Source organism: Rhopalosiphum maidis, chromosome 1 (assembly GCF_003676215.2).
Source record: "Rhopalosiphum maidis isolate BTI-1 chromosome 1, ASM367621v3, whole genome shotgun sequence".
NCBI classification, from domain to species: Eukaryota; Metazoa; Arthropoda; class Insecta; order Hemiptera; family Aphididae; genus Rhopalosiphum; species Rhopalosiphum maidis.
Window position 1 is genome coordinate 82695026 of NC_040877.1, and position 25000 is coordinate 82720025.

Below are 25000 nucleotides of genomic sequence, written 5' to 3' on the forward strand. Positions count from 1 at the left end.
TTTTAGTCAGATATTCGACTTGCCTATCAACAACACTCGTCGCTGTGCCTATATTTCGCTTTACGGGTAGCCGAATTCGTTTTCCAGTCAAATCTGCTCGATTTTCAAGCCGTCCTTTAACGACTCCACTTATTACACCCGAACGGTTAATATTCGAAATACTTGTAACTTTAGCACGCTTAAAAAGAACTATCAAGTAAATAATGTATGTCGGGTCATGCCGGAGGATTTGCTAATGCAAGGATTCGTCGACGAATGACCCAAATTAAATAATTATCAATAGACTGATCAATGTTGATTTTTTTTTTTAATTTAAATAATAAACCAACAGATAATACTTTTGAAAAAATAATAGTATTAAACAAATTATACACATATATTGGATTATTTTCATAAAAAGCTTATAATTGGATTGGAATTAATATCTAAATCGATGTAAACAATAAAACAACTAACAATATTTATTATATTATTACAATATACACTTATACTCTGAAAATTATCTCGTTAAGTATACAATTGTTACCAAACAAATATTTTTTTTACCCGTCTTCTATTTATTATTTATTAATGAAATTTTATTTATTTTCTGTATTTTAATAATATATATAATTGTATGCATATAATGGAGTACCTAAGTGCTAACATTAGAACGTCATGTTCAATATAATTTAGGTAATATCATATCAAAAACAATATAGAAAATACATCAAAAGAAGCTATTGATAATACTGAGATTATATTACAGTAAGTATTATATTATAAAACTAATTATTTTTCTTAGTATGATTAAATACTACCCAGAATAATCAAGATTAAATTTACTACCATAATCGTTAAAAAATTAGTACCTAGGATAGTTCAAATGTAATTTTTATTGGAGCATATTAATTAATTTATCATTAATTGGGTATCTTGTGATGAAAATATTTACTTAGAAGTGGATAAGACATAGAAGTTCAGGGTACTTGATGGTATCTAATATTAAGTTATTTATGTTAAAATCGAAAGTGCATAAACGCAAGTCTGTCATTGAGCGAGAATAAATTAAAAAAATTAATTACATTTTGGTATAAACCATTAATAGGTCAGTGAATATTAAATACAAAGTTATTTTAATAAAACTTAGAAGAAAATAACGAAAGCGCTATAGCAAAGGATTATCAAATCCAAATATCTGTAGTTTTTGGAATAATATTTGTGATAAATATTTTATTGAGTGTTTTGGCAAAGTCAACATAAGTTATGGCTGCTTTTAAGTTGCAGTCATTGTAAGAAGATCACATGGTATTAAAATCATATTAATTATTATTATTATTATTTAATAATTTGTAATTTGTATAAAAATTGATTTATAATAGATGATATAATATTCGAACTACGTAGACTATAATTATTAATTTGTAAATTAATATAGATAGCTTCACCTTTGTTTAATACATATCATGAATCGTAATCATCCTGTCTACGTTTCCATAATTAATTTTCATCCTAGTTATAATTACATAGCATGTATTTTATATTATATGCCTATATTAGATTGGATGTGAATTTTGCAATGACATAGCTAACCATTTACCGATAGTAATTTTCACATCAATAATCAATAATTTGAAATAGTCTAATATATTGAACTAAGCAATCAGCTGTTGCTACTAGAGTTCAAGACTGTACAACTAAAATAACTCAACAAATATAAAATCCATCTAATTTAATAAAATATTTAATATTTTAATAATTGAAAATGTTATAATAAGCACACTTTAATTAGAGCCACTTAATATTATTACCTACGAAAGCATTTATAAGTTATAAGTTATAAATTTTAACTTAAAAGTTAATGTCGATGTAACGTAGAATAATATGAATAGATTTAATAGGTATTAGCTTGCTTAAACATACCATAAATATTTTTAAAACCATATTGTGAATAATAATAATATGATTATGTATACAGTATTGAATGTTTGAATTGCCTTCGAATAATATTTTTAAATTACAGCAAAATAACCAACATTCATTTAGTATCCAATTTCTGAGTCATTTGAATTTGAATTGTACATAAAAAAAATGTGTGCAATTGTATATTTTAAAGTTTTAGGTTTCTATAAAAAATAAAAACTTATAAGGAAACTTTTTTTTTTATTAAATATTTAATCATTCGCTAATCACATTTAATATTTTATATAAATACATTTTTAATTACGAAATAATTTCAATATCTTTGTGTTTTTGACAAATTTTGTTAAAAATGTAACTTTAAATTTCTTAAACAATCTGTATTCAGTTTAAATTATATGTTAGAAAAAGTATAGGATTTTCTAAAAGATATTCAAGCATTTTTAACTATAGATAAATATTTTATCATCTATAAATTATAAGAAAAGTTAAAAACTTTAAATAACTACAGTTAACACAAAAATATCAAAATATGTTGAACACTATATCCAATCTATAATAGTTTTGAGTAAAAAGAATAGTATAGCCAAATTTTTTGGGTTTTATTTAATATTGTTAAAAATACTGGACATTTTTTTGCTTTTTGCTCATCGATGTTGAAAATCAAATTTTTATTGTGCCAAAAGGTGATGATGATAAAAAAAAATACATTTGCCAATGTTAAAATCAATACATCTTCCGATCAGAATTTATTCTTAAAAATGTATATCATACCAAATATTATATGTTTTGTATCTTTAGTGCACAAACGTTGTACTAATACATAGTTGATTAACAAAAGTTACCATGAAACTTTTAAAGTTTAATTAGTGTCGGTTCGATTGTTATGCCCGTCTTAATTTCGTGAATGTAATACATCAACTTATACGAAAGCGATAATTTGATGGCCGTTGTGAAATTTTAGTCAGACCACTCCCGTCATAGGGCAAGCGAACTAGTGGTATGCAAGAGAAACGTATACGGTGACTGCCGAATGACGTTTTAATTCATATGGTGTTCGCTTGGGTATGTATTATATTTTTGGTGGATAATAATGTATCTAGGATTCTTTTTTTGCTTTGTTTTGAAAAGAAACATTTTTTTCTTCATTAAAAATACGTATTTTCTAGTACATGCTTGTATTCTGTTCAGTCACATGTACAGCGTTGTATGAGAAAAAAACACAAGTCTAATGTTTGTAGGTTTATAAACTGATATAAAGTGAAATATTTAATAATTGACACCTTGATTAATGAAATATAAATAATTCATATTACTAATAATAATTTCAGATTTTTTTTTTTAGAAATGTATAGTAATTTTTATCAAACTATATGAAATTACAAAAATTATGTATTATAATAACATTTTCACATAGGTTAATATGGATAATCATAATACATATGATTTTAAATTCATTAGCCGGAGATCATTGAATATCTATTAATTTGGTCATTATATTATAATCATCTGGATATGCTGATAGTCATCTAACATTAATTTTATGTGCACGACGATCTATGCTCATCATTATGTATTTTCCTTGCCATTTGTGTAACTTTCATACAATTTAATAACCTATAAATAATTTTGGTTATTGGTTTCTAAGCGAATACACTTAAAAGTTGAAACCTACTTATCTTTATAATAATTTTACATTAATATTATTTATTTTAAATGTTACTTTTACACCATTTGATAAAATGTATTAATTTTAATAAAGAATAAATATAATAAGTATAGAATCACATTCATATAAAAATTTGCGTATTTTGTATGTCAATATTATATAAATAATAAAACGTTATAATATAATTATATACGTATAAGGTAGGTAATAGTTATTACTTATAAGTTATAATTATAATATAGCCAGCGACAACTGGTTTAAACATAATACATTATACGCCGGTGTTTGTTTATCCGTTAGTTGGTTATATATTATTCAATCAACAAATTTGTTTTATATTATGTAATCTATTTTATTGTCTATTTGGGGTGATCGGTATTGGAATAAAAGAAATCGGTAGATAATGATAGATTTCAATTGTTATTGTTTGCCATGTTATTTTATACTTGTAATAACATATAGGTGTATACGAGAAGTCAACAATTAAGTTGAATAAAATTAATAATTGGAGATAACTGTAATTGACTTATTAGTTTTGAAGAATCAATAAATTCTAACAAAGTTTCAACAAGTTGTGTATTTATAGTATATATTAAATACTATAAATATTATACAATATACATTTTATAATTATTTCAAACGTTAAAAATTAAGATAAGAATATATTTGATGAAAATTCAGAATTTATTTAGTATTTGTTATGTATACAAAATATTATATTGAATTATTTTTATTATACAATGAATTAATAATTTTCAAATTTAATAAACAATATAATAAATATTTTAATATTGTTAATAATTAAAAATAGAATAAAACTTAATTAAATACAATTTTATTGTAAAATATTATAATATATTGTACGATTAATGGAAATCAAAAATGTTTTTAAAATTTAAATATTTTAAACTTTTCTTAAAAATCCTTCTCGTTTCACTTCTGCAGTATGCTAAACATGCCAACAAGAGTATCAGTCATTTTAAAAATAATCAAGAAGTCTGAAGTTCTGAAACATTTTCAATAATAGCTACGTTTATGAAATGATAACACGTATAAATACGAAGAGTCTAAAAACTATAATATAAAAAAAAAAATATTATTTTAACTACATTTAAAAATACTATTATGATGAAATTAAATTATAAATATCCCGTTTTTAAAACTTTAAACGTTAAAACTTTTAACGGTTTGCATAATATGTAATATAAACAACAAAAAAATACAAAAACCGTTAATTTGAGATTTTCTAGAAATCCCGGGTAGTCGATATCACTGTTTGACAAATTATAGATATTTAAAAATTTTTATAACCACAAATATTAAATAAATTATATATATTTACCACATCCACATGTCATGTTAATATACAGCAACTAGGTATTCGAAGTTCAAACTTTTCGTACCTAAACATATTTATTGATAATTGATAATGTAGTAATTACTCATTTCCAAAGATAGACATTATTATTAATGTTAAGCCAATAAGTGACACGTTTATTTTAAAATTTTTAAATACTTTAATATAACAATATTATATTATGTAAAATTATTATTTATAATGTTCATATTTTTAAATTTACTACATATTCAATTATTTGAGTTATTTAATCATTAAAAATGTAAATTTTTACAAAACTATTTTTATATTAAGATAACATAAGTTTATTTGTATTGAAAGTAGATCTTATTCACTTATTAGTATTCGTTTTTATACAAAATATTTTATTGTTTTGCTGTAGAGTTAAAAAAGATTTACATTATTTTATTATTATCAATAATGTGTTAAAAATATTTTGTAGGAAGTTGCAGGTATGTAATTAAATTTATATTATTTATATCACTATCAAATAATTATTATGTTCGATGACAAAAATGAACAAGGTTCAATATTTTGACATATAGATAAGTCACGTGATAAATAATTATAAATACGAGCATACAATTACTCGTATTATGGGCTAGAATATAAGTAGTATTTGTATATTGCAACCTGTAAATACATATTTAGTATAGAATATAATTTTAATGAATATAAATCATTGAGGACAGTGAGGCCATTATATCATATTGGTGTAATGATTAAAAAAGTTAAACGATATTCGTTTATTTTAATTCGAATGCAATAATAATAAAAAAAAAAACAACATTAAATTAAATATTATTTTAAATGCATATATTAGGAAAAAAAACCCTTTCTACTATTCGATAAAAATGCAATACACATTTTACATAATATAGTTTTAAATACATTTACAGTTTGTCATATGACTATTAAATATGTGTGATAATTTTAATAACTAAAATAAAACACTACTTATATCATATACATCAAAAACTACTATAATAATGTGTATTGTATTAATTTTTTCTACGGTCATATTTTAATATTATTATTTAAAAATTTATTTATCTTGTAGTTAAAGACCTACTAGCTAATTTAAATAGGATATAAACAATTGCGAGTTAAATTTAGAGAACTAAATTTAATAGATTTATTTTAAACTAATAACATTGTATTAGTTGTTTAATGTTATTATTTACTAGTATTCAATTATTATTATTATCAGCTTATAAGATTATATCTAACTAATAAATATTCAAGACATGTTTTAAAAATGTCTTATTACTTTGTTCAATTTATTTTTTAATACAATAATGTTGTTATACATATTTTGTAAACCTTATACATTTTTTTAAATATTATAAAATAGCATAAGTACTTATGCTTAACACAATTTTAAAATATTTATTCCAAATAAATATTGTAGATTATATATATATATGAGTCTTCTGAAGAAAAAGGATTACCAAAAATGTTTGTATTAAATACTAAACTGATTATTGAAATGTCAGTATTTAAAAAAGTTATTATTTATTTTTACATTATTTTATATTATTATATAATTTATATGTATCATTCAATAGATGTGCATTTGAATGATTCTGATGACAAATTACATTCAGATAAATACCTTATAGGTCGTTAGCTTGTAAATGATGGAGAAAACAGTTGGATTTTTTTTTGTAAATTTCTCCAAAAGAACTCTACTCGTTGAAAAAAAAGAAGGGATTTTATACAATCCTTTAGAAAAGAAGTGCACATTAATATTAGAGACAATAACTATAAAACACTGACAGCATTTACTTATTTAAGAATAAATAGAAGAAAAAGCTTACTTCTTTCATCACGAAAGATAAGAAATTTGAAGTGTATGGGCATAGTTAAATTTAGGCACCTTTCCTTGTCTGTTGAGAGGTTTCTTACTTATTCAATGCACGAATGAAAAAAGTATGAGATTTTTACGTGGTTTCATTACGACTGCAAAAAACAACCATTAGAATATGCAAATTACACTTCTGATTCTAAAAAAAAGATTCGTATTGTAGTCCAATTTAAATTACCAAAAACAGTCTCACTGAAAAAATTGGTTGGAGTAGATATTTTAAATAAGAATGAGTTCTATGCATTTATGATTAAAAAAATACAATGCTATGGACATTTTTTCTCCAGGTAATTTATTTATCAATTACGTAGGTAATTGCATTTATATTTATTCGTTGTCAATTATAATTTTAAAGGGTTTCAATCATTTTGTTTATAATTTATTTTTGAAATCAATTATTTTTTTTATAATTATTATGAATTTAACCTATTATACAGCAGAGCAGAGCAATTTTATCGATTAGTTTTATTTTTATTTTTATTGTAGAATATACTTGATCATACGATATTTTGTTTTCCGTTAAAATATATTTGAAATAATAAAATAATAGAAAAACAAAAGTAAAATTGTTAGTATAAACTTTGTTTTCCAGTAAATGGTCTTCGTTCATGATTCAATAAAAATTTGATGATATCGAGTGGAAAAGTTTCAGGTACAAAAGTTTTAGTACTAAACATAGACAATTTCGCAAAGTACAATTTTCCGTGACCAATGAATGAGGGAAATGTATTAAAAACATCGAATTGAATCGGGATGTTAAGAGTTTTTGGAGTTTTGCCAGTTGCCATAAACAAGGAAAAAATCTGCGAGCCCTAGGGTTTTTTTTCTTTTTTTTCTTCTCTATTTTGTTATAGAATAGTGGCAAGTAAAACCGCCAAGAAATCTTTTTTCTAACGTGTTTCTATCATTATCTTTCTGTTTCCCTTTTTCGTTACTTCACTTCCAATCATTCTACTCTTGTATCAGATTTTTAAACTATTAAAAATTAAAATCATAAGCTACTTATCGTATTTGTCAATGTTTAATTGCAAAATGAGTACCTTAGAAAAAATCAGTGAATTTTTATTATAATTTAGGTGTGATTTTTTTTAAATATTTATACATTGTATTAAAGATAAATTTATTAAATCTAAAGCCTTAAGATAATACAAGAAATGTATAAGACTTTCGAAAATATTTTATTTTACCTTACCCATTAACACTTGATACAGAATAATTAATTACAATTTAATTTAATGTAAGTATACTTTATATTTAAACTCTATGTTAAATCATTGAAGTTTGGTAAGGTAAAAATTATCGTTAAAGTGAAATATATAATTATCATGGTTTATGAAAGGTGCTTATAATTTTTTCTTGGTTAAATTACTGACGCAAAGGAGAACTACATCAGCATGATGTCCCCTCCCTTTCCAAATAGCATTATATTTGTTCTTCCGTAAGTATTACTTCTATTCGAGCTTAATAATTTGTACTATAATAATGGTTTTACTTAAAATTGGAGTATGTAATTCAAAATTAAATCGAAAATATTTATATAATAGTATAATATAATACTAAAAGACATTAAATTTTAAATTAGTAATTATTTCAATATTTTTGTATTCGTTAATTTTATTGTAATGTTAACATATACAAATACATATATAGGTATTTAAATAGGTAACTACCAAATATACCTATATCTATAAACTAGTCAATACCTATATTATAGAAATAATATAATTTATTTTACTTAATTATCCAAATGTTTGGTTTTAATTTTAATATTAAGACTTTACTTTATTAATAAATATTAAATATTTAATAATCACATTATATTTTTGATATTTAAAAAATGCTTTATGATTTTTTTTCTTTTAATCAAACAAATATATCATGCTTAAGTATTATATGCAATTATAGAAAAACAGCTATATAATTTAACACCCATTATTAGAAGTCTTTAAATGGCCACTAAATTACTCTCATAAAATATATATCTCAACATTCTCAACCAATTCTTGGCAATCCCTCAAAATGTTGAAAATAGCCCGGTATCTTGACTTCTTCACCGTGCATTTTTTTTTTTTTTATAAAAACCCTAAGAGAATCTTCAATAAACTTTCTCAAAATCATGTTTTTTTCTATGCTAAACTCTACTGTAAATATCACTTATGCTTATCATGTTTAATTTGTATGGACGATGTGATGCAAATAAAGTAAAAAATCAAGGTTAAGCAATGTTAATAGATTATTTATTTATTTATGTTTATAGAAAACCAACATAGAAATGTCAAACTAAATTTGGAAGTAATAAGTTTAATAGATAGGTATAGATATAAAAATGTGAACTAAATAAAATGAAAATAGAAAAATAGTCTCATAACCACAGTATTATATTTGATTTATTGAAATAAAAATACAAGGAATATTGACAAATTAATTAAAATAAAAATGTAATTAACTATTTATCAAACCTTAATATACATATATTTTTTAAACTTTGCTACAAAATGTCGTAATTACGAAACGATAAACAGTATGGTTCATTACAATAATATTATAACAGAATACGGTTTTAAAGTTTTGTTCAATCCATTTCTGACGGTTAAACGGCAATGTCTACGCTTTCACTTAACCTAACCTAAAGTTTTTGAATTTCAAACATTTAGTTTATTTATAACTTTTTTATAGACACCTTGCAAAATAAGTTCAATATCGTGGTTCTCCAAGTAAACTCGAAAAAATATAATAATAAACGTACGACGCCAGCATACAAGACCTAACCAAGATCAGCCACCGACCATCATGCTAAAGCAAGCCTCGAAACTTTTGGACTGGAGCCAGCAGCTGATCTGCACTGCAAGTGCAGAGTCGTCACAGTCGGCTACAACGGCTCCACGGATACGTCAGCTGCCAGTAACTCAGCTACGCTGGGACCCGGTATACTAGGTAATTTATACCCCCCTCCCCAGAAAAATTATTCGTAAAAGTGGTAAAAATATGTTACCGGAAGTGTGTGATACCTCCAGTACTGTGCACTTGGCGGGTCCTAGATCCGTTCCTCCCAGCAGTTCCACCTCCTATTCCGGGGATATCAGTATATCCGGTTACTTCCAGTACCGCGGCCTCGGTGGGGAAAGGCCACAGAGTTTCCACTGCTGTTGGCATAGTTTATAGCTCCACGGGTGTGATTGTTGTGGGTGCAGGGAAGGTGTGTTTTGTTAGCCGAAACTATTGTAATGTCTTCGCTTTTTTCTGGTGTTCTACCATCCTTTGTCTGTTCCACTGTTGGTGGTAGTTGAGTTTATCCAACGTTAGTGGTGGTGCTGCGACGGCTGTTTTCGTAGGCGGTGTGGATGGTGTTGATGGCAGCGTGCAAGGTGAAAGGCGGTCGAGCGGTCCCTGGTTGACCGTTGGAGTTTTTTGTTTCCCTGTACTTTTTTTGCCGTGGAATTCTGGTCTACTACATTGTTGCAGAGCGTAATACTATCAGCCATCAGCGAGCGGACGAGGAAGTAGTCGGGTTGTTGCGGAGCGTGGTAATATGGTGACCATCAGTGGGCGGGGTGGTGGTTGGATTGTCAGCGGTGCTCGAGGTACGCTGGTCAACTGTCCATCGTGTCTTGGGCTGCGGGAGCTGCTGGCGTTGCAAAGTTTCTGCTACCCGCTCCTGCCACTAGTTCGCAGCTTGTGTCTTTTTTGACTGCATTGTGGTTTTCCCAGCCACGCATGTAGGCGTCACAAAATACTGGTATAACAAGCAAATTTTACTTCTGGATATTTTTAACTACCTCGGTAAAAATAACCTAGGAAATTAATACTCCAGGTAAAAGCTGCCTAGGTTATTAATACCCCTCCCCCGGTAAAATTTAATTTAAACTTCAATAGACTGTTTCTCAAAATCATGTTTTTTCTATGCTAAACTCTACGGTAAATATCACTTATGCTTATCATATTTAATTTTTATGAACGTTATGATGCAAATAAAGACTTTAAAAAAAAGTATTGCACGATTTCCTTTATTAAAAAATTAATATAAGAAAATTACTGTTGCTATTATAATGTAATTATTATGAAAATTAAATTACTTAAATATATTATTAAAAAAAATATTATTTAATTACTTTGATTGAATTTTCTTATAAATTGTTTTTGTATTTATTTTAAATTTTGGATTTTTACATCAAAATGTATACATTATAAACAAAATTATAATTTACTACTTTATATACAAATACCTAATATGATGATTATATTAATAATAATATTATTATTATTTATAAGAATAGGTTAGGTTATGTTAATTGTTGTTTGATTAATAATATGATTAAAAATATCTGTGTATAATATGTATTCGTATAAATAATAAATAAATAAATCATTTCTGGTGAATGTTGTTTTGTAGAGTTGGGGGAAATTTAAAATAAACCGTTGTTATACTACACACATACTTATATTACCTGATGGACATACTACTTTTATTGGAAATTAAATATTTATTCTATTTAATTTAAATTTATTGACAAATACTTTAGCAGAGTATACTTCATATACTATAAAAATATGTATGATAGGTAATTTATATAATTGATAATAAAAAATATATTTCAATTTAATATTTTGTATTTTTAATTTTGTATATTATACTAAATGTATAATATTTAATTTGTATTAAAATAATGCTACATCAATTTTAAAATAAATGTCTATGTTAAATATGATTTATGCATATTTATTAGTAAAATAATATATCTAACTAGTTTTATACTCTTCATTTTTAAAATTTAAATAAACCAGTAAAAATTAAAAACGTCAAAATGTCTTAATCTCATAAGTCGTAACTATTACATCACAGTTTAATTTCCATAAAAGAATTTAAAAAATAGTATAGTAAAAAAATTTTAAATTAAAAAACCACGTAATCCGGTGACGATGAATGAGGTATAAGGATTCCAGATATATGATATTATAATTTAAAACTGGTGTAATTTTGTAGTTCAATGAACTATCATAAATAATTGAAAGGAAAACATATAAAATAGGTTGTGATTCTTCAGAAAAAATACTACGGATTGTCGCAGCTTGAGTAAAGCACATATTGATCAATAATGTGTAGGTATATTATGTTTATTATATGGAACATAGGTAACGAAGTAAATACTTTGGATAGCTAAGTTACGTATGTTTAAGTATTAGTGATCATTGAAAAATTAAATAGTTTATTTTCCTGTGTATTATTCTGTGTGCATACTATTACTCCACTGATGCTTATTAACATGTATGTAATATAATATTTAAATATTAAATATGTTCATTAATCTGCTTACCTTCATTGTAGCTATTTCTGTCTGTATAGTAAGATATTATTATGATTTCACAGATGTCTTGATGTGATGCGGTTTCATGCTATATTCCGATATATGCGTAGAGAAGTTATCTTAGTAATTTAGTATCTATATAATGTTCAGTAGCGAATTAGTGGGGTGACGGGACTATATCCAAATACGAGTATATTAGATTTCATATATATATATATATTTCTATAGTTACAAAATTAAATTTCTATACTCACGTTTTCTTGTTAATCTTGTAAAAAAAACTTTTACTTAAATAAATTTATAGTGTAATTATTATATTTTAATGATTTAACTTATTGTAGACTATATTATTGATATTTTAAATATAGTTACCACCTCCAAAATACATTGCTATGTATTTTCTATTATCGATGAATAGCAATCTGATTCTGATACATAGTAACTATAATATTACTATTCTAAAACATTGTCTTACGATTTAAAATATGTCATCAATATTGAAATATTTGAGATGACTGTGGAACCAATTGACATTTATTAATCGATTACTAACCAAATATAATTAGATATTTTAATACTTACTAAAATATATATTTAATCTTATTTATTCTAGTAAGTCATAATAAGTCTCATATTATTTAATCTCATAGCACAAAATTCATACTAAACTGAATAAAGTTTTTGCTAAATTAAAAAACTATATTATTTTAAGTACAATATGTATTGGTATGATTATTTACACTTTTTTTTTCAGTTATGATGGAATATTTATAATTTTAATATTAAAATTAATATCATATTACTAGTTTTACTAATATTTTCATAAATCTAGTATGAACTATACAAACAATATTAATGGGTACTACCCGTACTTTATATAAGTTTAAATTAATTTAAAATAAATATTAAAATTGATTTTGGTTTTAACACAAAGTAAATTTATACATCATTATTTTTCTGTCACTTTAACTTCTGTTATTGATTAAGGTTAACGAATTGAAAGTTACAATTTATAGTTTGCTATTCAATACTGCAATGTCCTATAAAATATATTATACCTATAGGACCAAGTTTATGCAAATATAATTGTTCAAGCTACTCGAAGTATGTATATTCAGTATTGTAAGCCACGCCGGGCACAACATGTCTTTTCTTTAAACTAATAAATTATCTGAATAACATATATATGTATATTGTTGGGGACCTAGGTCAATATACTCTATATTCTTGGGATCCTCGGCCAAAATTCGGTGCATAATACATGAGTTTCCGAGTACAGTCCTTCGGTCTTCTAACCACCGACATCGTACATAAATGCTGCATAACTATTGGCACGTTATATCGGGACTTAAGGTTATCAAGTTGTGTGGTATTTATACAGAGTATACGTATGATTGGTAACATGTAACGATTGGAATAAAGCGAAACAATTGCAGATTTGCTCGATTGATCTGTTCTTGGTAACCATACACGCATTCGCAAAGGCCATACCATGCGATTATTATCTAAAAACTGCCATTCATCATAGCATCAAGGATAAATCGCAAAAGACAGCGACGTATCAATGCAAATACGAAAAATCACAATGTCTATAAAACTGGGACTAGTGGCGTACTTAGGTCTGAAATTTTTTTTGATAGGGGATAATTTTTAAATAAAAAATTAGATGATAAAAAGTATACATTTTATAAGGAATTGAATCTTTCTAAACATTTTGGGGAGAGAAGAGAGGGGGTTATCCCACCGACCGTTAGTACGCCACTGTTGGAACGCGTAAGTACTAATCACAGACAGCGATAAACAGTACCTCCGTTGCGTTATCGATGCGGTGGTGACAACTAAAGTGGTCGGGTCGAGTTGGCTACGGCGTCGACTCTGAAGCATATCGGTATAATCGATATATTGAATAATTCCAGCCACGGGTGGCATCTCTCTCTTTAGGCAGGAAACTGTTTAGGGAGCGAGGTCGCCCCCCCCCCAACCGGGTATGGCAGAAACCTACGGATGTCTAATTAGAAATTTTGCTAAATAGGCGTCTAAACTTAGGCCTTTAGGTCTACTCACGGACATAGCACCATACAAATAAAATATCAAAGCAATATGCGACAGATAAATAGATGCGTATCACTGTATCAGACAGTACGATTGTGATTTTACATTTCTAGAAGGACCAGCACCTATATTCAATATAACCCAACAATTACAGTGCACTCAGAACTCAAGAACTCATCGAAATAATAACTTTTAGGAAAACCGAATCTAGGGAAATATACCTATAGACGAGAAAATGAGGCTAGTTAATAGAGTTGATTGTGTTGAAAGTAGCGCAAAAGGAAATTGGTCAATCACTTAAAAAAAAATCAATTTATACAAGCTAAACTAGAACAGTAATGTATTGAGTATAATAAAGAGGAGAAAACCATAGAAAACATTTTAAAGGCAATAGGAACAATTGTGGTGAAATACATTTTTAAAATATTATGTACTATCAATACTATCAATGTTTTTAATTTCACAATTTATTATATTATTCGAATACGGGCATTTAATATTTTGAAATTTTCACTTAGTGGTCTTATTTTTTAATATTGTATTATTAACTAAAGATTGTAAGTGAATAAAGTCAAGAATTTTCGATCCACTAGCTGTGAGTTTTTATTTTATTTGAAAAAAAAATATAAACTAAACACGTACTGTATTACGTAATGTATTAATGAAATCTGTATAAGATTTTGTAATGAGAAAAAGATGTTGATGAAATTGATCACTGTAAAAGAACTGAGAAAAAATCATCAAATATAACCCAATGAAGATGAAATTGGTTCATAGAGGTTCGTTGATAAAGGGATTTATGAATAATTAGATTAGTGTGGGTATGCGATTACATGTATATTCAGGATACTAACGAGAAATACCGAGAAAATTAAATCAACACTAAATTTAAATTTAAGTTATTTGTGTAATGTCTTCGTGAATATAAAGCAAATATATTATATTTCATAATAAATATGATATTAAGTTATATACTCAGCAAGCTTTTTTTCATGGTTACTTGATTCGACAAATAATTATGATTAATTAATTGTATTGACTTAAAATGTCTTACATTTATATTATTGTCTGTAAACCTGTTAAGGAAACAATTTTATGGACGTGAAGAACTAAAATTATTTAAAAATTAAATAATATATTTTACTATTTACGGTGATTATGATTATACAATTTTTGGTTGTAATATAATTGATTTTAATATATCTTTTTTTCTCAAAGGATTTTCATATAATATGAAAACTAATTAAATGCACGATATTCTTCTATTAAATAATAAAATGCTGTGTAAATTAAAAATCGACACACATAAATATATGTGTTAATGAATAATGATAATTTATAAAAGAATATTATCATGTTTTTTTTTTTTAAAGTACTTCATCCATTATTTAACGATGCACTATGTTAATACCCAATATTAATAGGTCATTAAATATAGTTTTTATGATTAAAAAAAACATAACACATTTTGTTCTAGAGTAAATTTGAAAACAATTTTAAGTTTAGTTATTCTGTTCTGCAGAAAGTATCGAGTCTGCAAACGTATATAACTATTAAGTTTAGGTACCAGTGTAACTTATTTTATTTTTACACAATATTTATTTTTTTATTTGATATCAAATAAAAATAAAACTGTCAGCATTCTCGATGATTTTAAATTTACTTTTATGTTGTCTTGTAGACAATAGTTTTGCAATAATAAACAATTATTTATCTTGTAATTGTAATATATTATAATATAACACTTGACCTCAATTTGTTAGGGATTTATGACCAATAATATTATAACATATTTACATACAACAATAATATAACTTAGCTATATGTCTGGTCACCATTTTCAACCATTGAAAATAAAGGGCTAAATGACAAACATGTTTTATCCTTTTACCTAAATAATATTATTTCAAACGTGAGAGGTGCTTTTTCAATATTATTGGTTTAAAAAAAAACAATATTTGATAATATGACATTGTAAGTAAAATTAAAATATAAATAATATATATCTATACATGACATATTATGTATATTGTATTTAACTGTTTCGTTGATAATGCTAAGATAAACTGTGAAAAATAAAATAGTATTATAATTAATAATAATAATAAACATTTGATAATTGTACTTATAATTTTGTGATTGTCACGTGTCGGCGCCCAGTTAATTAGCATCATACTATTTTATTGATATGCATTTATAATTTTTTCTATTACCAGTATTGTGATATACCTACATTAATAATATTACCATAATGGATTATGTTTTTAAATACCAATTGCATCAGCTTGTATTTCAATAATAGGAGTAATTTTGAATAGTGAGTATTAGGCTCTTTTGAATAGCCATATTAAAGTTTAAAATAGAATAAATGATATTATACATGTTATAACTGAAAATTTTTTTTAGCAGTCCTTGTTTTGTGATTATAACTTATAGCTAAGTTATAATAGATACATTAGGTTTTGAAAATGCATCTATTCAATCGTTAGAATTAGGCTATCGTTATTATGAGTCACGTCATGCTCTAATGGATATACCTATCTTAGACTTACAGTGATTTTTAAACCACAATTAATAATTGTATTAGTGTATAATTACCCGTTGGTCGTAATGTTTATATTATATTAGGTGAGATATGTGTAGATTTATTTTAAAAACATTTTTTTTTTTTTTTAGTTACTCGTGTTCAACATAAGACGTATTATAGTAGGTGATATTCAAACACAATAATCAATTGAACAGAATAAATCATACGAAAAATAGATTTTGCTATTAAATAAGTATACTCAGCACTTTAGGTTCTATTGTTAAAAAATAAAAAATATGTTTATCGCTTCTTTGTTTGTTGTCAAGCACTTTTCTTGATACTGCTGCGATGTTGACTTCACAAGTATCTTGCACCTCAGAACGTAAAAAAATATGATACACGATATTTCATCTTTAAACCATATGGACATTTGGCAATCACATTGACCAAACATGTTTTGCTGTTATCGGTTAATGCGTTACAAAGTTTTACGGAATGGCTGTTTTCAAATTTCTCAATCGATACCATCTGCTACCAGAGTCGAAAGTGTTGATATTTTGTCGACAGCAGGTTTAATTTAAAATGACATTGCTGGTAAATAGTTAAGCGACAACTTTTGGATGGCAAGTCCATTGTAGAACTAAGTATTAAAAATTTGCAGTGTCAGCATCATTGTCGACCACTGACCTCTGGAAGGCAAGTTTCAGAATTGAATAATCGACCTATCCTCCGGACGCCAGGCGGGCGTGTTCTACTCTCATTATTCAACCCCCCATATCCTGACACGGCGAGACTATAGCCTACGGGATATTCCCAGATTATGCCAACGCTATTATAATAAGGAAAAATGATAACATAATGTCAAGCAAAAGATTTTTTTTTATTATTTCAGGTACACAATATCTATGAAACTATCTTAAAATAGTTTAAATGTTCGGGTTGTCCCTGTTTTATATTAAAATCACCGATATAACTAAAAACAAAAGGAGGAGTTATTCTGTTGAATGAATATGAAAAGTTTGTCGATTATTTGTTAGAATGAGGAGTACAAATTATTATTACTTTGCTAACGACTATTACAAACGGTATCAATTAATCCATGCGATTCTCAAACTTTCTAGAGCGTTAAGTTCCATAATTTTACTGCTGAAATTTCGTTTATTTGTAGTGGGCAGTTATTTTATTGCGGTTAAATGTTATAAATTAAATTATACAGTTTTATCACCGATTTGAATTGGGCAAATTTAATTATGTCATTAAAAATAAAACGATAAAATTAATTTCAAAGACATCAAAAATAACGATTGTTTTCATAGTCTTGTAATAGTATTAATAATTAATAGTTTCTTAGGCATTATACTTTATAGTTTATACTATTGTTTGTTATATACCTTAAACATTCCAAAGTAACAATTTTAATAGTGCTAAAACATATTCACTTGGTATTAACTGCAGAAAAAATTACTTTTACTAGGAATTTATCATAGATAATAAATTACTATGATATAAACAAAACAGATTTGGTGAAATCATAAAAAGGAGCAAAACAATAAAATCAGAATTTTGTTTTGAACTTAATTTATTTTAATAATATTTATTTAACAATTAAACGGACATTCAATTAATAATTGTATATTATTGTTGAAAATGAATATTTACAATGGACTTATTATGTCTTAAGCATGTATAGGTAGCACGCAACTGACTTATAAGTATCATATATTATATGATAATAATAGTATTACAATTTAGCAATACAATTTACCAAAAAAAAAAAAAAAATATATATATATATATAATAATAATTATAATACCAATTGGTAAACATTATTCATATAATATCAGGAACATCTGCGATGCATTGATGTTTTATTATAATGTGAGATGTAATAGTTATATACATGAAATATGTTATAAACATTTGCTCTTTGAAAAAAGAAAACATAAAAAACTTGTAAATTTCTGTACATACAACGTTTCATTGAGCCCTTTATATTTTAAAACATTTACAACTATTTCCAATCGCACTTTCGTAATATTAGTCCTTTATAACATTATAGTATTATGCATAGTAATCGTATTATTTTAGTACAATGAATATCCGATGATGTCGTTTTCATACAATATATTTATATATTATATCATATCATTATGATGTTTTAAAAATGCCATTACGTACAACCATCATTAAAATATATGTCACAATAATTTTAAAATCCTAATATTAATTATAATTATAGTTATTACTAATAATTTTAATTAATTACAATTCTATTTACGTCCAATAAATTAAATAAGTAGGTACAGGAAAAATAAAATTATATAAACTCATTAGCTGGTATAGGTAAACATTGAGATGTATTAATAAAGATATTTTTATTCATTTAAAGTTTAACTTTTCATATAAATAGTATATATTAGAAGATAACTAACGTCACTAATAACAACTAGTAAAAGTAAAAAAAAATTAAACAATTAGTAGTATGTAATAATTTTCCAAAAATATTAAATAATATAAACTTATACATAAGTATAATATAACAGGAAAATGTATGTTAAAATTATATTTACAATATTATCAGTTAATAATATAAGTTTTAATTAATTTCGATTAAAATAAAATTATGCATTTTTTTTTTTAAATAAATATGTGTAACCCTGTACAATGTAACTTAAGTGCGATAATTAAAACCAAATAAAAATTTTATGTAACGTTATAATTGTTAATATAGTTTTAATTGTATAACACTTTTTAGATGTAATATTATATCTGTATATCATATTTGTAACTGTAATATAATATAGATATAAACAAATATAATGGTAACCATACTAATAGTATTAAGTATAAGTTTATGAGATAAATTAGTTAATAATTGGCTAAATTCTAAATGTTTTTCAAAGTTATTATTTTACTTAATTCTGGTAATTGAAATAAGACGTGAGTAAACAAAAACATTTTTATGAATGTTTAACAATAATCATAATTATAATTATACTTTTTACAAAGATAAAATACATACATATCATTTTTATTACTTACACAGTAGAATCTCTTCTCCTTATCTAACAGATATTACCATTAGTGGTAATGCAACAAACCATAGCATCACTTCAATTCCTGAAGCTGTGGACTTTCTGCGTGATATGGCAGCCATAGTATCTCCTAAATGAATAAAAAAATGAATAATATATTTTTTTTATTTATCTTGATATCATTATGTTCATTTTTTAAATATAGTAATAATAGATAAGTAATATTTTCATATTATATCATTATATATTTTTTTAGTTTTAATATTTTTTAAAATATTATATTATTAGAACTTTTTCTATGACTCCTCAAAGACTAAGAAAAAATAAAAAAAAACTAACAAATTGTATGCAACATAACTATTTAATCATTATTTTTATTGTTAATTTTTTAAATTTTTTTTATTTTAATTATGATTTTAAATGTTGTTTAGTTATCTATGCTTGTATAGTAATAATATAATTTAAAACTATTATTTTTGAATTTCTTTCAATAAATTAGGTGTTAAAAACGAAATCCGGTCATTGATATTTATTTTTTTTTTCTTATAATATTTTTTCTGAATGATGTGTTTTCATAAAAATAATAACAGACGAAAGAATAGTTTCCGTTTAATTATTTCTTCTATATTTAAAATTACTTTTACTGAACATCAACTTATTAAACACTAAAATTTACAATATAACAAAATTACCACAAATTGAATTTATTTTGCATTTAAATTATAATATTGTTTTGTTTCCTATAATAAAATGAAATTCAGAATAGCGTTGTCTCTAATTTTTATAAAATTTAAACTATACATACAAGAAAATAACTATTAATCATTATTCATTAAGTTATTATATTTTCTATAATAGATGTGTAATTTAATATTGTCAATATCACAAAATGGCCACTATTGCGGAGGGTTTATTTAAAAATAATAATAATATGATTTCTATTTTTATGAATTTTACTTTAGAAACATGATACTATCTTTTACTTTAAAACTGTTTACATTTTAATAATATTAAAAAATCGATATACCTAACCGAATTGTAATGTTGCGATAAAAATAATGCATATAAACTCTCGAGACATATACATACAAATATATGTCAAGGTCAACTACTAAACTATAAAAACTGTGATAGTTTTGAACAAGTGAACTTATACTAGATAAAATATATCAAAGTTAATTCTTAAAATTGCACAATAAAATTAAAAACGTCCAAGACCATTTCTCAATTTATTTATTTTTTATTTTTGTTTAAGCAAAAAACCAATATTTTATAGTTCATGTGTACTAATGAAATTTAATACAAACATGTATGTTAATTATTTTTAATACGTTTTGATCAATGGGAATTTCCATGTGAACATTAAAATAAATAGGTATACTCGTACATTTATCTGTTATATCAATAAACTTTAAGGTAAAAACATTATTTGTTTCTTTTTCATGTGCTAGTATTTTAAGTTTCAATCACGTATGAGAATTTTTAAATTATAAAATAATTTTACTACTAATAACTTACTTAAGAATTAAAATATCATAATATTATAACGATGAGAAAGCACAGATAAGGTAAATAAGAAAAGTATGAAGTTGATTGACTGTATCTTTACAATATCTGGTCGTTGTCATTGCGTATAAAAAAACCACATTATTACTATCAAAGTCGTGTCTTTCTCTCAATATAGGTACAAGGTACACAAAGATTTGATGTCATATTTCCTTTCACATACACTCACCTTTATACTTCTTGTTTACCTATTTGTGTGGTTTTGTTTTAAAGATTAATATTTTGTAACGTGGGTTGATAAATATGTATACGGTTGTATGGAACATAAAAGATAATACATTATGTCAGTCTTCTTTGAAATACTGTTTATTTCTTCTTACTTGCGTAGTGATCAGTAGTAATCAATTTATTGTCATAAGCATTTTGCCTCGGAAAATAAGCACTTTAAGAGACGTACATATTTTGGACGTTTTTTTATTTTTTTGTAATACGGATTCACTATGATAATTTATTATTATTAACTTTATAAATAACTTATTTTAGGAATTCGTATGCGACAATTTTGTAATTTAAATCAGTATATTAGAGTACCTATATTATAACATTTTTATTTTACGTGTTCACTGTTCAGTGAATTTATATCGGCTATAGACACTGTACGAAAACGATTTTTTTTGTGATTTTGCTACAAAAATAAGATGGATAAATTCTGACCAGACCAACCGACATCTATAATAATATTTCACTGTTTGTATAAGACGATTCGTCCAACAATTCGGAACATAAAGCTCACGTTTCGTTTACGCATCTCTAGCAAAAGGGATTCCATGGATCACACAGCTATAATGTATTAGGTACACTGAACTAAAATGACTGTATACACAGATAGTTTCCCCAATGTCCGGACCTTGTCTTATTCACCTGCGGAGTCCGACCAGCTATTCTGTGCACGGCTAATAAAATTGTATCCCTAAGACAAACGTCAAATTCTACACAACTCCAGTACACACTGACCTGGAATGGGATCCTGCCATTGATCGAAATCGTAGCGCTATAAACTGTTGTGTGATTATGTTAATATTGTTTCATCTATTTTCCTCCATCTAGCATGTATTATTATGAGCACATTGGAACAGAAATATTTATTACATAATTTCAATCTAATCTCTCTTAACTGCTACTTTTCAAGTAATAGTCTTAAGAGAAAACTGAGTTATTGTTACACTCACAGTAACACACGTACCAGATACAAATATTGCTATATAATTATACATTTTTTACGATTTGATGTGTATAGCACATTTTATTTTTCACCTCATAATTTTCAAAAAATCAGAATAATACGAAATTTAAATTTGTGTTACATTTAAATTTTCTTTATAATATTTTGTAATTAAGTCAATTATATTTTTTTTAACTGTAGAGGATTTTAAAAATTATGTACTTAATAAAATAATATAATAAACCAACTATAACGATTATTTTATTCAATTATCTGTATTATTTTATTTCCGTGAGTAATATTTTATTTAAATTTAAAAAAATATATAATATATATAAATATGTGTGTGGGCGTATTTTTGAGGAAAAACAATGAGTTTGCCTCTAAATTTAGTTGTTATAATAATAATTCTAAGCTAATAAATCATCTTAATTGATAAAATAATATCTTTTTTATAATTTCTACGATAATGAGATAATATTTTTTTTAGAATTCTTTATGAATAAAATACATAATATGACTAAATATTATAATTTAGTAATATAATAAAATAATGAATATATAGTAAAAAATATTATACATAATACGGCCAAAACAGTTTTCGTGTAACTAATAAATATCCTTAAGATAATCAATAAAAAAAGTGAGGAGAAAATCAATACAATAAGTTGTCAATAGAATACCAACAAAAAGATATTAATGTTTAGTGCAATTATTGTTGTTTTTTTTTAAATATAAAGAAATGACGAGTATAGTATAGTTAATGGTATTATTGGATACGGTATGTAGTTAATTGTTATATTAGAAAAATAATACATCACTCATGTTAATAAAATAACTAAACATAATTAGTTGTCATCTATAATTAACAATAAATCTAAAAATAGTATCACAAACGATATAAATAAATATAGTTCTTACCATTTTTATTGAATGAAATTTTTTTTTCTAAATTTAAGCAGCTCTAATAATCAAGGAAGTATAAAATAATATAAAAAATTTACTTATTTTTAGAAGAATATTGGTATTAGACATTGTATAACACTGTTATACTATATTATACTATTTTAGGTACCTAAATGATTACGTATACAAGTTCAACATTTCTTTTTAACTTACCTTCAGATACAAAAACATAAACGTAAGCTTGTTCGGCATTTGCAGTTTCACATGTGTAATTGCCACTGTCCGTGTCAATTACGTCATGGATGGTCAACCTGCTGGTACTACGGCCACCATTTTCTGTATTGACTACTATACCCCCTCTGATATTGTCGTAATTGATCATTTTTTCATTATGATACCAAAATACGTACTGTGGAGGTTGTGGACTCTAAAAAACAATTTATAAAATAAAGTTTGAAAAATCGATTTAAATTTGAAAACGTAAATATGTATTAAAATTTAAAATACAAAATAAAAGTCTGTAACACTTAAATAAATATCATCAAATAATAATAATAATTATTATTGATTTTTGTAAAAAAGTTGCAAGTTTTGTTGCAAGGCTTAATAATGTGTATACAATTTCACGAAATATACTTGTACAGACTAAGAACATTATAAAATATTATGTCGCTGTACCAATCTCTAAATAAATAATAATAATAATAAAAAAAAAATTCCTAAACTATAAAATATCGAACCTGTGAAACACAGCTAATGGTGAATTAGTGAAACACATATTAACAGATTATTGTCAGTATGCAAAAAAACGAGGAAAGAACAATATACCTAACCAATTGCATTAATTGTATTATTTTTTTGTTCTTTAAAAACTGTTATATAATTGATTTTAAACATATTAAAATATTTAATCATTGTAAAAAATAAATGTAAATAGTAATTATATCAACATCTGTAGTTGAAGATAAAAATTATATAAATATAACCGTTTAAAATATAAACAGTATATTATTTATATTTTATTTGAACACCAGAATATCTTTAATAATATTACTAATAATATAAAACTGTAAAAACTGCTTTGCAAATAACACTTATTATTATTTTACTAAAATAATAATCAACTTGTATTAATTCTAACATCTACAACTTCAAAAGTTATAAACATAGTTTTTAATGAATATTTATTGATAAAAACTCAATGTTAATTATGTTTAGAAATAAAATAAAAATATATATTAAGCAAACGCCAATAAAGTATTACTCAATCTTATATTTTTTTCATTTTCATGAAAACATTGCTGAAATATTATAGTACATATAATAGTGATCACTTACTTTTTCGATGATACAAAGAAGATTTATTATGCTACCCATATCTACTGTGAAGTTCACTTGGTCCATCGATATGGACTTCAGGAACAACGATGTGGACGTTGATGAATGAGGACATTATGCCTGTTCCAGTGGATATCTGTAAAATAGAATCGAAAACATAAACGTTATGATTACTAATTAGTTAATATTATTTTCAATAAAATGAAAGTAATTGTCAAATATGAATAAATAATTTCAATTCGATACAAATGTGAAATGATACATTTCAAATGAAAATAATTAATTAAATTATAGTTTTTAATTATATAGACTTTTGGC

The 25000-nt window shown here is 25.0% G+C and overlaps 1 protein-coding gene across 1 annotated transcript in view; it reads right to left on the bottom strand.

Annotated features, from left to right (window-relative positions):
• Positions 1–19548: 19548 nt before the first annotated feature.
• LOC113555723 (junctional adhesion molecule A-like) overlaps positions 19549–25000 on the bottom strand; it is an 83474-nt gene continuing 78022 nt past the window's right edge. The window contains 4 exon segments of the mRNA XM_026960244.1: positions 19549–19840; positions 23558–23771; positions 24683–24727; positions 24729–24818. Of these exon segments, the coding sequence (XP_026816045.1) occupies positions 19737–19840; positions 23558–23771; positions 24683–24727; positions 24729–24818 (453 nt within the window). The 3' untranslated portion in view covers positions 19549–19736.